At 38.2% G+C, this 17,491-nt stretch overlaps 1 protein-coding gene across 1 annotated transcript; it reads left to right on the top strand.

Moving 5' to 3' along the window:
• Nucleotides 1-8,699: 8,699 nt before the first annotated feature.
• LOC136172066 (olfactory receptor 4F3/4F16/4F29-like) lies at nucleotides 8,700-14,724 on the top strand. The gene is made up of 2 exons (XM_065941185.1): nucleotides 8,700-9,631; nucleotides 14,661-14,724. Exons 1-2 carry the CDS (start codon nucleotides 8,700-8,702, stop codon nucleotides 14,722-14,724), a joined length of 996 nt encoding a protein of 331 aa, XP_065797257.1.
• Nucleotides 14,725-17,491: the final 2,767 nt, after the last annotated feature.

The raw sequence follows: 17,491 nt of genomic DNA on the forward strand, positions 1-17,491 counted from the left end.
AAACAGAAAGCCCAGAGATAAATTCACAAACCTACAGACACCTTATCTTCGACAAAGGAGGCAAGGATATACAATGGAAAAAAGACAATCTCTTTAACAAGTGGTGCTGGGAAAACTGGTCAACCACTTGTAAAAGAATGAAACTAGAACACTTTCTAACACCATACACAAAAATAAACTCAAAATGGATTAAAGATCTAAATGAAAGACCAGAAACTATAAAACTCCTAGAGGAGAACATAGGCAAAACACTCTCCGACATAAATCACAGCAGGATCCTCTATGACCCACCTCCCAGAATATTGGAAATAAAAGCAAAAATAAACAAATGGGACCTAATGAAACTTAAAAACTTTTGCACAACAAAGGAAACTATAAGTAAGGTGAAAAGACAGCCCTCAGATTGGGAGAAAATAATAGCAAATGAAGAAACAGACAAAGGATTAATCTCAAAAATATACAAGCAACTCCTACAGCTCAATTCCAGAAAAATAAATGACCCAATCAAAAAATGGGCCAAAGAACTAAATAGACATTTCTCCAAAGAAGACATACAGATGGCTAACACACACATGAAAAGGTGCTCAACATCACTCATTATCAGAGAAATGCAAATCCAAACCACAATAAGGTACCATTACACGCCAGTCAGGATGGCTGCTATCCAAAAGTCTACAAGCAATAAATGCTGGAGAGGGTGTGGAGAAAAGGGAACCCTCTTACACTGTTGGTGAGAATGCAAACTAGTACAGCCACTATGGAAAACAGTGTGGAGATTTCTTTAAAAACTGGAAATAGAACTGCCATATGACCCAGCAATACCACTCCTGGGCATACACAGAAGAAACCAGATCTGAAAGAGACACATGCACCCCAATGTTCATCGCAACACTGTTTATAATAGCCAGGACATGGAAGCAACCTAGATGCCTATCAGCAGATGAATGGATAAGGAAGCTATGGTACATATACACCATGGAATATTACTCAGCTGTTAAAAAGAATTCATTTGAATCAGTTCTAATGAGATGGATTAAACTGGAGCCCATTATACAGAGTGAAGTAAGCCAGAAAGATAAAGATCATTACAGCATACTAACACATATATATGGAATTTAGAAAGATGGTAATGATAACACCATATGCAAAACAGAAAAAGAGACACAGATGTACAAAACTGACTTTTGGACTCTGTGGGAGAAGGCGAAGGTGGGATGTTTCGAGAGAACAGCATGTACATTATCAAGTGTGAAACAGATCACCAGCCCAGGTGGGATGCATGAGACAAGTGCTTGGGCCTGGTGCACTGGGAAGACCCAGTGGAATCGGGTGGAGAGGGAGGTTGGAGGGGGGATTGGGATGGGGAATACATGTAACTCTATGGCTGATTCATGTCAATGTATGACAAAACCCACTGCAATGTTGTGAAGTAATTAGCCTCCAACTAATAAAAATAATTAAAAAAAAAAGCTAGATGGAGTTAAAATCACAAAAAGTACAACTTTAATGTTGCAGAATATAATAAGTAAAATTAGAAAGAAAATAACAAATTAGGGGAAGCATTTTGAACACAAATATGATATACGAGTTAATGTCATTAACATGTGTGAGGGACTGGTAAATCAATATTTTAGAACTAGTATTTTACCTGTGAGGATGGGGAGGAAGAACACCACAGCAGTGGTTATTAACTTCTATTTCAATAAGAAAAATCATATGTGAAAACTTTTTGGCTGCCCTAAATCACTTCTCTCCTTCCACTGATGGCTCTACCCCACATCCTGCATTTGGGAAATGCTCCTCCTCAAATTCTTGCTTGGAGAATCCATGGACAGAGGAGCCTGGAGGGTTACAGTCCATACAGCTGCAAAGAGTAGGACATGACTGAAGCCACTGAGCATGATTGCAAAGAGACAGTCAATAAAGAAGGGAGAAAAAAAAGCGGGGGGAGAAAGGAACAAGAAAAATGGAGTAAATGACAGAGAAAAATCTAAAAGTGTGCAAATAAGTGATCCCTAGAGTCCCTGAGGCTGGCTCCACTACTGGACATCCCAATAAAATGAGTCAATAAGCTCCTTTTAAAATGTATTTTTAAAATTTTAATTGTGCTTAAAGAACATAAAAATTTACCACCTCAGCCATTTTTAAGTATGCAGTTCAATATATCAAGTATACTCATATATATATATACACAAAAGATTTTTAAATCCTTTCCTCATAAATCTGAAACTCTACATTTTTTTCTAGGTTATTTTAGATTTGCTTTTATTGAATTCTGATGCATGTAATTCAAAGAGCTCAGATCATAATATTTGAAAATATATCAGCATAAGAATCAAAAAACTTTAAAATAATATTTTATTTTTTTAATTTATAAAGATTTTATTAAATGATTGAATTCGGTCTTTTTATTTTAAAGTCTATTTTGTCTTTTATGAGTATTGCTACTCCAGCTTTCTTTTGATTCCCATTCTCGTGGAATATATTTTTCCACTCCCTCACTTTTTCTCTCTATTTGTCCCTACGTCTAAAGTGGGTCTCCAGTAGACAGCATAGATACAGGTCTTGTTTTTGTACCCATTCAGTCAGTCTGTCTTGGTTGGAGCATTTAATCCATTTACATTTACAGTGATTATCAATATGTATGTTTCTTTTACCATTTTCTTAATTATTTTGGGTTCGTTTTTGGAGGTCTTTTTCTTTTCTTGTGTTTCCCACCTAGAGAAGTTCCTTTAGCATTTATTGTAAAGCTGGTAAAACTTTTTCTGATTTCTTTTTCTTCCCTTTTGTGATTAACCCATACCTTGCTCTGCTGGTGTGCCAGGATTCTGGGTGACAATTCCCTTGATTAAATGAAACACTGGCAGTCCAAAATCTCTGCAGTATTATTTGGTCAGGACTCTCCTGTGTGCCAATTAGTCATATCTTTCATAATAATAGCACTTTATAACTATTTGTACATGAAGCAATGCTAGTTTTAACCAAGGAAAGTTTAAGGTGGTTAATTCTTTTGTAACAGAGTTAGGTCTTGTTAGGTCTTTATATGAGTAGGTTGGTGACAAATATAGAAATAGCTTGAGGATACTGGTGTACAATGTTGAAGTTCCCAAAGGCCAGTATTGAAAAGACATTTCTGGTGACAGGATCATTTTGTAAAGAGATCAATTAATTTCTACTTTGCACAATAGAAGCAGCTTCAGTTGAGCTTAATGAGCAAGAATTAATACAAATGAGAAGAGCACATGCAGTCGGAAACTGAAACTACTTTTTTTTCTCTTTATTCATTGCTATCCAAAATTGAGATTCAAGAAAGGGAATTAGAAAAGGCAGGAGGCAGTTTTGTAGGTGGGAGTAGAATTTGACTTGGTGAAATGCTGGGCTTTATTTCTTAATGTGGACACTGAGCAGCTCTATTTCCCCTGTTAATGAGGCTGCACCATGAGCAGAGTCTCCTCTATGGGAAACTAAGAGTTCATGTGGATGACGAGAACTGCAGTCTGGGAACTCAACCAGGAGCTCTGAGATGCAGGTATTACACAGATTTGCCTTTTTCTACAATGGTTATCTCAATAACCAGCATGAATTATGAATGTGTTTGAAACAGCTTAAGAAACTCAAATGCTTGTAAACACTTAAGGACAAAGCTTCCATCTCTCACCGAGGATCTGCCTAGGATTCTAAGAAGAAAGCACAGGGTATCCAGAAACGGAGTAAGGTATGTTAAATAATCAGAAAGTCATGAGAATAGTACTGGTTAAGAGGAAGACAGGGAATTAATACCAGTTCCACCACTTACTGTTCTACCCTATGGCTTTCTCCTTTGTGGTCTCAATTTCCTTCACTGTGAAAAGGAGTTGATAGTAACTTTTGCGGCTTTTGTAAATATGAAACAAGATAGTGTCTGTAAAGATGTGGTTGTTGTATCTTACCCATGGTAGCTACTGTTTTTACTTTATTTCAGCTTGTTATCATTATTTTTGTAGCTAGCTTATTAAACAATGCCTCAGACTGGGAGATATTCTCTGATCATGTCTCAGTAATTTTTTAAGAGGCAGATATGAATTTATATACCAAAATAAATTATATCCATAACTTAAACTGCATCACAGATCTTGATTTCTTTCTGAAGACAGCCCTGATCACTCTGACTCATGGGTATCTTTTATGCCTCAAAAACTCAAAAACTCAATGCTCATGCTACTTATTTGACATTCTTCATGTAAGAATTTTTATTGTTTATATTTTTAGTATGTGAAAAAATGTAAATGCCTTAAGGGTAGTGAATATTTTAATAATCGATGGAATCCATAATGTCCTGGAACAATGCCTTGTGCTTAGTATTTATCTAGAAAATGTTTGCTGATTCATTACAGATAGTTATGATAAAGGGCAAAATAAATTACATAGAAAATTTACAATAATATGCTAAATAATCATGTAAGTGGGACAAAAGTAATTAGAGAAGAGAAAGACTAATATAATACAAAGGGATGGCTTTTTGTGGAATATGGGATTTATAATCAACTGCAGATGAGGGGAAAGAGGTGAATATGGTAGGACTCAACACAGAAAATACCATCGTTACAGTCAGGTTTGTTATGTACTGGACTGGCATTGTGCTATAAGGTCACAGAAATCTTAGACTTGAAAGGATGCTTTAGCGTCACCAACTCAGTTCTTTTATTTTCTAGATGGCGAAATTGAGTTCAAGGAGTTAATGTTGCTAAGACTTATAAAACTGAGTGCTTGAGATCTGTGCATTTTATTGTGTGTAAATTATGCCTCAATTTAGAAAAACAGATGGACAGGGATGCCTGGCATGCTTCAATCCATGGGGTGGCAGAGTTGGACACAACTGAGCAACTGAACTGAACTGAACTAATAATTATTCAATTTCCCCATGCAATATTGTTGCCCAGTAATTATACTGGGTTTTTCAAGAGACGCTGATGAACAATGTTGCATTGTAATAACTGCTTTTTGTATTGCAACTACTTGCAATTTTATGAAATCTTCATAAATATGATGAGTAGCAACAATAAAGTTATGAAACACTTTTTATTAAGTGAACATGACATGGACAATGATTTACTAATATCACATAGAATTTTATTTGCTACATTGCATTAGCTCATCCATGCTTAGAGTCTGCCTCACAGATCTCTCTCTGGCTTGTCCTAACTCTGCTATTTGCTCTCACAGCTCAAGTCTTGTGATCATTCATACTGCCTGAGCTGAGCTACAATAGCTAGATTGTTTTATCAGGGCTTGAGGAAAAGGTGACTATGATTTGATAAAACTGCAACAGCGAGGCTAAACATAAGAGAGTAAAATGAAACTTAAAGCATTACATATAGAAGATAATCAGGGGGTAAGAAAAACAAATGTCTCGGAATTGTCAGGTTTGGGGAAATCCACGGGTCATGGTGGAGAGTTCTAACAAAACATGGTACACTGGAAAAGGAAGTGGCAAACCATTTCAGTATTATTGTCTTGAGAACAATAAGATTTTCTTGCCTTTGAAAAGGCAAACAGATATGAACTAGAAGATGAGCCCCCCAGGTCAGTAGGTGTCCAACATGCTACCAGGGAAGAGTGTAGATAAATATCTACAGAAAGAATGAAGAGGCTGAACCAAAGTAGAGGCTGAACCAAAGTGAAAATGATGGCCAGCTGTGGATGTGTCTGATGGTGAAAGTGAAAGCCAATGTTGTAAAGAACAATAATGTATAGGAAATTGGAATGTTAGGTCCTTGAATCAAAGCAAATAGGAAGTGGTCAAACAAGAGATGGCAAGAGTGAACATCAACATTTTAGGAATTAGTGAATTAAAATGGATGAGAATGGGCAAATTTAATTCAGATGACCATTGTATCTATTACTGTGGGCAAGAATCCCTTAGAAGAAATGGAGTAGCCCTCATGGTCAACAAAAAGATTCTGATATGCAGTACTTTGGTGCAATCTCAAAAATGACAGAACGATCTCAATTTCTTTCCAAGCCAAACCATTCAATATCACAGTAATGCAAGCCTATGGCCCCAACCACTAATGCTGAAGAAGCTGAAGTTGAATGGTTCTAAGAAGACCTACAAGACTTGTTAGAACTAACACCAAAAAAGATGTTCTTTTCATCATAGGGGATTCAAATGCAAAAGTAGGAAGTCAAGAGATAACTGGAGTAACAGACAAGTTTGGCCTTGGAGTACAGAATGAAGCAGAGCAAGGTGCTGAGAGAATACACCAATCATAGCAAACACCCTCTTCCAGCAACACAAGAGATGACTCTACACATGGACATCACCAGATGGTCAATACTGAAATCAAATTGATTATATACTTTGCAGCCAAAGATGGAGAAGCTTGATGCAGTGAGAAAAACCAAGACCCGGAGCTGACCTGGGCTCAGATCATGAACTCCTTATTGCAAAATTCAGACTTAAATTGAAGAAAGTAGGGAAAACCACTAGACCATTCAGGTATGACCTAAATCAATTCCCTTATACAGTGGGACTACAGTGGGAGTGACAAAGGGATTTAAGAGATTAGATCTGATAGAGTGCCTGAAGAACTATGGACAGAGGTTCACAACACTGCACAGGAGGTGCAAAACCATCACAAAGTGCAAAGAGGTGCAAAGAGGTCCAACACCATCATGAAGAAGGCAAAATGGTTGTCAGAGGAATCCTTACAAAAAGCTGAGAAAAGAAGACAAGAAAAGGCAAAGGAAAGGGAAAGATATACAGAGTTCCAAATAAATGCAGAGCTCCAAAGAATAGCAAAGAGAGATAAGAAAGACTTCTTAAGTGAACAAAAACAAAGAAAGAGAGGAAAACAACAGAATGGGAAAGGCTAAAAATCTCTTCAAGAAAACTAGAGATTCCCAGGGAACAGTTCATGCAAAGATTGGCACAATGAAGGATAGAAACGGCAAGGACTTAACAGAAGCAGATGATATTAAGAGGTGGCAAGAGTACACAGAAGGACTGTATGAAAAAGGTCTTTACGTTCCAAATAAGTACGATGGTGCGGTCACTCACCTAGAGCCAGAGTGTAAAGTGTGAAGTAAAGTCGGCATTAGGAAGCATTACTCTGAACAAAGATAGCAGAAATGATGGAATTTCAGCTGAGCTACTTCAAACCCTAAGAGATTATGTTATTAAAGTGCTGCACTTTATATACCATCAAATTTGGAAAACTCAGCAATGGCCACAGGACTGGAAAGGTTGGTCTTCATTCCAATCCCAAAGAAGGGCAATGCCAAAGAATGTTCAAACTATCGCACAAGGACAGTCATTTCATATGCTCGCAAGGTAATACTCAAAATCCTTCAAGCAAGGCTTCAACAGTATGTGCACTAGAACTTCCAGATGCACAAGCTGGGTTTAGAAACAGTAGAAGAACCAGAGCTCAAACTGCCAATGTCCACTGGATAATAGTAAAAACAACAGAATTCTAGTAAAATATCTACTTCCACTTCACTGACTATGCTAAATCCTTTGACTGTGTGGATCACAATAAACTGTGGAAAATTCTTAAAGAGCTGGGAATACCATACCACCTTACCTGCCTCCTGAAAAATCTGTATGCAGGTCAAAGAAGCAACAATTAGAACTGGACATGGAGCAATGGACTGGTTCAAAATTGGGAAAGGAGTACATCAAGGCTGTATATTGTCACTCTCCTTATTTAACCCATATGCAGAGTACATCATGTGAAATGCCAGGATGGATGAAGCATAAGCTGGATTCAAGACTGCCCAGAGAAATATCAATAACCTCAGATATGCAGATGACACTACCCTAATGGTAGAAAGTGAATAGGAACTGAAGGAAAGTGAAATAGGAGAGTGAAAACGCTGACTTAAAAACATTCAGAAAACTAAGATCATGGTATCTGTTCCCATCAAATCATGCAAATAGATGGGGTAAAAAATGGAAACAGTGGAAGATTTTATTTTCTCGGGCTCCAAAATCACTGCAGACTGTGACTGCAGCCATAAAATTAAAAGATGCTTGCTCCTTGGAAGAAACCAGTCAATCCTAAAGGAAATCAACCCTGAATATTCATTGAAAGGACTGATGCTAAAGCTGAAATTCCAAAACTTTGGCCACCTGATGTAAAAAGTCAACTCATTGGAAAAGACCCTGATGCTGGGCAAGATTGAGGGCAGGAGGAAAAGTGGACAACAGAGGATGAGATGGTTGGATGATATCATCAACTCAATGGACATGAGTTTGAGCAAACTCCAAGAGATAGTGAAGGACAGGGAAGGTAGGCATCCTGCAGTCCATGAGGTCACAAGGAGTCAGACACGACTTAGCCACTGAACAACAAACAAAAACAATGGGCATGAGTAACAGACTGTGAGAGCAAAATCAATAAGTTCATTTCTATTTCCTCTTTTACCTCCCTTCATGGTATTCCTGGGCACTCCTATCCTTCCTCTCATAACCCTTTTGATTCAGCAGAATATTTTAATCCTTTTATCAAAACCTAGGGAGGCTGGGGAGTAAGAAGCAGTGCTTTGTGGCAAATAATTACTGCATATTTTCTGCAACTACAGTTTAAGGGCTTATATTATAGGTGTTTCGCTTCTGTGAATTAGGGCGGTATTTTCATACGATCACTGACTCTCAAATTTGATCTCTTTTCTACTCTTTTTCAAGTAAAATTGAGTCACCTCTGAATGCAGAGACAATGGGTGGAGCCAACCACTCCATGGTGTCTGAGTTTGTGTTCCTGGGAGTATCCAATTCCTGGGAGATCCAGTTTCTTCTTGCCTTTTTTTTCTCTGTGTTCTACATGGCAAGCCTGATGGGAAACCTCCTTGTTGTGTTCTCTGTGAGTGCTGACACTAGCTTGCACTCCCCCATGTACTTTCTGCTGGCCAACCTCTCCTTTCTTGACATGGGGTTTTGCTCTACTACTGCTCCCAAAATGATTTATGACCTTTTCAGAAAATGCAAAGTCATCTCTTTTGGGGGCTGTCTAACTCAGATCTTCTTTATTCATGCCATTGGGGGCACAGAAATGGTGCTGCTCATCGCCATGGCCTTTGACAGGTATGTGGCCATATGCAAGCCTCTCCACTACCTGACCATCATGAACCCACGAATGTGCGCTTTGACTTTGGCTGCTGCCTGGATCCTTGGCCTCATCCACTCAGTGGCCCAACTGGCTTTTGTCATAGACTTGCCCTTCTGTGGTCCTAATGTACTGGACAGCTTTTATTGTGACCTCCCACAACTCATTAAACTTGCTTGCACAGAGACCTATAGACTAGAGTCCATGGTCACTGCCAACAGTGGACTCATCTCTGTGGGTTTCTTCTTCATATTGATTATTTCCTACATATTCATTCTGGTCACTGTTTGGAAATACTCCTCAGGTAGTATATCCAAGGCTCTCTCCACCTTGTCAGCTCACGTCACTGTGGTGGTCTTATTCTTTGGGCCATTAATTTTCTTCTACACCTGGCCTTTCCCTTCATCACATCTGGACAAATTTCTTGCTATCTCTGATGTAGTTCTCACTCCTTTTCTGAATCCAGTCATCTATACATTCAGGAACAAAGAGATGAAGGCAGCAATGAAGAAACTCTGCCATCAGCTTGTGAGTTACAGGAAGATGCCCTAAATACTCTAATGATAAAGAAATTCAGCTATACCCACAATGACAATAGAAAAATGTCATCTTAGATTTCTATTAATTTTATGCACTAGGTAATATTTAGGGATTTTTCATGTTGCTATATACCAAATAAATAAGGAAAAAGAGAGTTAACGTGGGAGTTTCTATTTTTCCAACTTCTGTTGGATTTTTATATAAATTATTTTATTTAATATTTATAATAACTCTGGGTGGTAAGCATTTTATCTTGTTTTTTTAATAATTAAGAAATGCTTGACTCATTCTCCATATAATTACTATGCAAAATACTTCAAACAAAAGTTGATTATCATCTTGATCCTCCACTTCCAATTTTCTTATCCATCAAAATGTGCCAAGCAGAGAATAACAATTGGTATTGGAAAGTAATATATTATTCCTCAGAATGGGAGGAAATATTAATATTTGCAAATGATGAGACAAGCAAGGGATTAGCCTCCAAAATTTACAAATGGTTCATGTGTCTCAATATCCAAAAAACAAACAATCTAACCAGAAAGAATGAAGGGATGGAGTCAAAGAAAAAACAACACCCAGTTGTGGATGTGACTGGTGATAGAAGCAAGGTCTGATGTTGTAAAGAGCAATATTGCATAGGAACCTGGAATATTAGGTCCATGAGTCAAGGCAAATTGGAAGTGGTCAAACAGGAGATGGCAAGAGTTAACATTGACATTCTAGGAATCAGCGAACTAAAATGGACTGGAATGGGTGAAGTTAACTCAGATGACCATTATATCTACTACTATGGGCAGGAATCCCTTAGAAGAAATGAAGTAGCCATTATAGTCAACAAAAGAGTTTGAAAGGCAGTACTTGGATGCAATCTCAAAAATGACAGAATGATCTCTCTTCGTTTCCAAGGCAAGCCATTCAATATCACGGTAATCCAAGTTTATGCCCTGACCAGTAACCCTGAAGAAGCTGAAGTTAAACAGTTCTATGAAGACCTACAAGACCTACTAGAACTAACACCCAAAAAAAGATGTCCTTTTCAATATAGGGGGCTTGAATGAAAAAGTAGGAAGTCAAGAAACACCTGGAGTAACAGGGAAATTTGGCCTTGGAGTACAGAATGAAGCAGGGCAAAGGCTAATAGAGTTTTGCCAAGAGAATGCACTGGTCACAGCAAGCACCCTCTTCCAACAACACCAGAGAAGACTCTACACATGGACATCACCAGATGGTCAACACGGAAATCAGATTGATTATATTCTTTACAGCCAAAAATGGAGAGGCTCTATACAGTCAGCAAAAACAAGGCCAGGAGCTGACTGTGGCTCAGATCATGAACTTCTTATTGCCAAATTCAGACTTAAATTGAAGAAAGTGGGGAAAACCACTAGACTATTCAGGTATGACCTAAATCAAATTCCTTACGATTATACAGTGGTAGTGAGAAATAGATTTAAAGGAGTAGATCTGAGAGAGTGCCTGATGAACTATGGACAGAGGTTTCGTGACATTGTACAGGAGACAGGTATCAAGACCATCCCCAAGAAAAAGAAATGCAAAAAGGAAAAATGGCTGCCTGAGGAGGCCTTACAAATAATTGTGAAAGTAAGAGAAGTGAAAAGCAAAGGAGAAAAGAAAAGATATAAGGATCTGAATGCAGAGTTCCAAAGAATAGCAAGGAGAGATAAGAAAGCCCTCCTCAGTGATCAATGCAAAGAAATAGAGGACAACAACAGAATGGGGAAAACTAGAGATCTCTTCAAGAAAATTAGAGATACCAAGGGAATATTTCATGCAAAAATGCGCCCAATAAAGGACAGAAATGGTATGGACCTAACAGAAGCAGAAGATATTAAGAAGAGGTGGCAAGAATACATAGAAAAACTGTACAAAAAAGATCTTCACGATCCAGATAATCACGATGGTTTGATCACTCACCTAGAGCCAGACATCCTGGAATGTGAAGTCAAATGGGCCTTAGGAAGCATCACTATGAACAAAGCTAATGGAGGTGAGGGAAATCCAGTTGAGCTATTTCAAATCCTAAAAGATGATGCTGTGAAAGTGCTACATGCAATATGCCAGCAAATTTGGAAAACTCAGCAGTGGCCACAGGACTGGGAAAGGTCAATTTCATTCCAATCCCAAAGAAAGGCAGTGCCAAAGAATGCTCAAACTACCACACAATTGCACTCATCTCACATGCTAGCAAAGCAATGTTCAAAATTCTCCAAGCCAGGCTTCAGCAATATGTGAACCATGAATTTCCAGATGTTGAAGTTGGATTTAGAAAAGGGAGAGGAGCCAGAGATCAAATTGCCAATATCCACTGTATCATCCAAAAAGCAAGAGAGTTCCAGAAAAACATCTATTTCTGCTTTATTGACTATGCCAAAGACTTTGACTGCATGGATCACAATAAACGGTGGAAAATTTATGGGACCAAGAGACCACCTGACCTGCCTCTTGAGAAACCTGTACGCAGGTCAGGAAGTAACAGTTAGAACCGGACATGGAACAACTACTTTTACAAATAGGAAAAGGAGTACGTCAAGGCTGTATATTATCACCCTTCTTATTTAACTTATATGCAGAGTACATCATGAGAAACGTGGGGCTGGAAGAAGCACAAGCTGGAATCAAGATTGCCAGGAAAAATATCAACAACTTCAGATATGCAGATGACACCACCCTTATGGCAAAAGTGAAGAAGAACTAAAGAGCCTTTTGATGAAAGTGAAAGAAGGGAGTGAAAAATTTGGTTTAAAGCTCAATATTCAGAAAACTAAGATCATGGCATCTGGTCCCATCACTTCATGGGAAATAGATGGGGAAACAGTGGAAACTGTGGCTTACTTTATTTTGGGGGGCTTCAAAATCACTGCAGATGGTGATTGCAGCCATGAAATTAAAAGACGCTTACTCCTTGGAAGGAAAGTTATGACCAACCTAGACAGCATACTAAAAAGCAGAGACATTACTTTGTCAACAAAATTCCGTGTAGTCAAGGCTACGGTTTTTCCAGTAGTCATGTATGGATGTGAGAGTTGGACTATAAAGAAGGCTGAGTGCCAAAGAACTGATGATTTTGAACTGTGGTGTTGGAGAAGACTCTTGAGAGTCCCTTGGACTGCAAGGAGATCCAACCAGTCCATCCTAAAGGAGATCAGTCCTGGGTGTTCATTGGAAGGACTGATGTTGAGGCTGAAACTCCAATACTTTGGCCACCTGATGTAAAGAGCTGACTCATTTGAAAAGACCCCGATGCTGGGAAAGATTGAGGGTAGGAGGAGAAGGGGACAACATATGATGAGATGGTTGGATGGCATCACTGACTCAGTGGACATGGGTTTGGGTGAACTCTGGGAGTTGGTGATGGATAGGGAGACCTGGCGTCCTGCAGTTCTAGGGGTCGCAAAGAGCTGGACACGACTGAGTGACTGAACTGAACTAAACTGAACTGAATAAAATGGGTGGCAGATCTAAATAGATGTACAGATGACAAAAGGAACATGAAAGGTGCTCAGCTTCACTAATTGTTAGAGAAATGTAGATCAAAACTACAATGAGGTATCATCTCACATATGTCAAAATGACCATCATCAAAAAATCCATAAACAATAAATGTTGGAGTGGATGTAGAAAAGGGGAAACCTTCTTGCACTGTTGCTGGGAATACAAATTGATACAGCCACTATGGAGGTTCCTTAAGAAACTAAAAATATAACTATCATATGACCCAGCAATCCACTACTGGGCATATACCCTGAAAAAATCATAGTTCAAAAAGACACAAGCATCCCATTGTTTTTGCAGCACCATTTACAATAGCCAGTACATGGAAACAAACTAAATGACCACTGACGAATAGATAAAGAAAATCTGGTACATACGTGCGATAGCATATTACTCAACTGTAAAAAGGAATGAAGCTAGATCATTTGTAGAGACATAGATGGATCTATAATCTGTCATACAGTATGAAGTAAGAAAGAAAGAGAAAAACAAATATTATATAATAATGTATATATTTGGAATAAAAAAAATGGTACAGATGAACCTATTTGTCAGGCAGGAATAGAGACAGAGACACAAGAACAGACACATGGACACAGGGTGGGGGAGGAAGAGAGGTGGCATGATCTTGGAGACTGGGACTGACGTATATACACTACCATGTGTGAAACAGATGGCTAGTGGGAGCCTGTTGTATAGCACAGGGAGCTTACCATGGTGCTCTGTGGTGACATAGATGACACAGTCCCTTCCTGACCCAGGGACTGAACACACATCTCCTGCACTGGCAAGCGGATTCTTTTCCACACAGTACCAATCTTTTATGAGAGATGATTATATGAATAAAGAGTTTAAATATTGTTAAATCCTACTAATTCTGAATATATCAATCTATAAAAGAAGTAATATTCAATACAGACAGGGGTATAGAAAAGAATTTTCAAAGCACAGCAAAAAATTTAACATAATTTTAATTGACCAACAGAAGAATAAAAAATATAATTACGATATAGTTATATAATGCAATTTTATGTATGCATTTTAAATTGTTTTGTGTTACAATATTTAATGATGTAAAAGAATTCTCAAAATTCTCTGAATAAGCCAGGCTAACAATGTAGAGACCACAAAATCACAATTGTGTAAATGTATATTTATGTAGGCATAGAAAACTACTGGAAATAAATATGCCAGTACATTACTCATAATTATATTCAGATGGTAATTTTTATGGGTAATTTCTTCTTTAATCTCTAATATCCATATAAATCTAACATAATGAGCATATTTCTATTTTATTGACAAATATTTTCTTAAAGAAATAAGAAAATAGGTATTTCACATCATAAGTAATTGAAAGAATCACTTACAATCAAAGATGTCCTTTTCAATACTTTTTTGACTATAAATGACATAATCACAACTTAAGCTTATGCAAGAGGATGGGTGTACTGGCTTATTTAACAGCTCAGCTAGTAATCAAACTGACTGCAGAGGCTGAATCTCCAAGACAGACAGAATCAAGAACTTGAACACTGCCAAATCTAAATACTACATCTTCTTCTCTACCATATCTTCTTAAAAATTATCCCAGATTCAATTTCCAGCAGGAGGAAATATGATTGCTAGTAATTTCTACACATCACACTCCAAAAAGGACTTAGGCTTGGTTTTTCTATTCCAAAGTCTAACATCCTGGGGAGAAGCTCAGATTTGGACCTTTGTGGTCAGAGACATACTTGCAGCATTCAACTGTGGTTTGGAGATATGTCATTATGACTTGGTTCAGAGCCCAACCTTTGAAAAACCAGCAGTGTTCAGAGAGGTAGGATCTACATGTCATCTGCTAATCATTTCACATACTTATCGCAAGAAAAAGATACATTTACCAGAAGAAGAAGGTTGCTCATTTAGGCAAAGAACAGAGTAGATATCCACTAAAAACAGTTGTTATTTTAGAATAAGAAAGAATGACCTTGAAAAACTTTTACATAGGATAGTACAGAAACTCATTCACTATGTAGCTGGGGAATCTATCTAACATGGATATAGACCTGACACAAAGGAATAAAGAGAAAAAACTGAGAGAAGCAAGCATTTCTCTAAATCAACACACAAAAACAGCAAGGAACCAGAGAACCCCAGCTGGAACTACTGAATGTTGTTTAATCCATGGGAGAGAAAATATAGTGAAACTTCCATTTCAAAAATACCACTTAAGAAAAATTATAGGGAGACTGAGAATAGTGGTTTGCCTTGGAAACGAAGAGAGATCATTCTGTCATTTTTGAGACTGCACCCAAGTACTGCATTTCAGACTCTTTTGTTGACTATTATGGCTACTCCATTTCTTCTAAGGGATTCCTGCCCACAGTAGTAGATATAATGGTCATCTGAGTTAACTTCACCCATTCCAGTCCATTTTAGTTCGCTGATTCCTAGAATGTCAATGTTAACTCTTGCCATCTCCTGTTTGACCACTTCCAATTTGCCTTGATTCATGGACCTAACATTCCAGGTTCCTATGTAATTTTACAGCATCAGACCTTGCTTCTATCACCATTCACATCCACAACTGGGTATTATTTTTGCTTTGGCTCCTTCCCCTCATTCTTTCTGGAGTTATTTCTTCACTGATCTCCAGTAGCATACTGGGCACCTACCAACCTGGGGAGTTCATCTATCAGTGTCCTATCTTTTTGCCTTTTCATATTATTCATGGGATTCTCAAGGCAAGAATACTGAAGTGGGTGGCCATTCCCTTCTCCAGTGGACCACATTCTATCAGACCTCTCCACCATGACCTGACCGTCTTGGGTGACCCCACACGGCATGGCTTACTTTCATTGAGTTAGACAAGGCTGAAACAGTGGAAAGAGTGTCAGACTTTATTTTGGGGGAGGGGGGGCTCCAAAATCACTGCAGATGGTGATTGCAGCCATGAAATTAAAAGACGCTTACTCCTTGGAAGGAAAATTATGACCAACCTAGATAGCATATTTAAAAGCAGAGACATTACTTTGCCAACAAAGGTCCGTCCAGTCAAGGCTATGGTTTTTCCAGTAGTCATGTATGGATATGAGTTGGACTGTGAAGAAAGCTGAGTGTCGAAGAATTGATGCTTTTGAACTGCAGTGTTGGAGAAGCCTCTTGAGAGTCCCTTGGACTGCAGGAGATCCTCCATCCTAAAGGACATCAGTCCTGGATATTCATTGGAGGGACTGATGCTGAAGCTGAAACTCCAATACTTTGGCCACCTCATGCTAAGAGCTGACTCATTGGAAAAGACCCTAATGTTGGGAAGGATTGAGGGCAGGAGGAGAAGGGGACGACAGAGGATGAGATGGCTGGATGGCATCACCAACTCGATGGACATGGGTTTGGGTAGACTCCGGGAGTTGGTGATGGACAGGGAGGCCTGGCGTGCTGCAATTCATGGGGTTGCAAAGAGTTGGACATGACTGAGCGACTGAACTGAACTGAACTGAGAATAGTGTGAGCTAATAAACTGACACTGATATATAGGTATCAGTTTTCTAAATGAGAAAATAAAAATGAACAAAATGATATAAGGCAAAGGAAATCAAAAGAGAGCTAGCATATTACAAAGTGAAATAAATTAGAAGGTAAATAAGGACCACTTTTAAGACAATAATAAGATTGATTAACTGGTTAAGAGGTATGGCATCTATATAAGGATGTATATGGCTAAGTCATTTGCACTACAGTTTGAGACTGGACCTTGGTTCCTCTTTGTTGAAATGACTATGAATTGAAATTTCTAAATCTATTGATGTCATATATAGCTTTTATGTTGAGGTATGTTCCTTCTATTCCTGTTTTCTGGAGAGTTTTTATCATAAATGACTGTTGAATTTTGTCAAAGGCTTTTTTTGCATCTATTGAAATAATCATATGGTTTTTATCTTTCAATTTGTTAATGTGGTGTATTACATTGATTGATTTGTGAATATTAAAGAATCCTTAATAAAGGATAAAGCCCACTGGGTCTTGGTGTATGACTTTTTTAACATGTTGTTGGATTCTGTTTGCTAGAATTTTGTTAAGGATTTTTGCATCTATGTTCATCGGTGATATTGGCCTGTAGTTTTCTATTTTTGTGGCATCTTTGTCTGGTTTTGGAATTAGGGTGCTGGTTGCCTCAATGAGTTTGGAAATTTACCTTCTTCTGCAATTTTCTGGAAGGGTTTGAGTAAGATAGGTGTTAGCTCTTCTCTAAACTTTTGGTAGAATTCAGATGTGAAGCCATCTGGTCCTGGGCTTTTGTTTCCTGGAAGATTTCTGATTACAGTTTCGATCTGTGCTTGATATGGGTCTATTAAGATCTT

Source organism: Muntiacus reevesi, chromosome 7, assembly GCF_963930625.1.
Source record: "Muntiacus reevesi chromosome 7, mMunRee1.1, whole genome shotgun sequence".
In the NCBI taxonomy this organism is placed as follows: Eukaryota; Metazoa; Chordata; class Mammalia; order Artiodactyla; family Cervidae; genus Muntiacus; species Muntiacus reevesi.

Excerpts from the sequence above, each read along its gene's own strand:
- LOC136172066 (XM_065941185.1), top strand. The coding sequence starts at position 8,700 with ATGGGTGGAGCCAACCACTCCATGGTGTCTGAGTTTGTGTTCCTGGGA. Across the intron at positions 9,632-14,660 it reads CTTGTGAGTTACAGGAAGAT|AATCAAGAACTTGAACACTG; the intron begins GCCCTAAATACT and ends CAAGACAGACAG.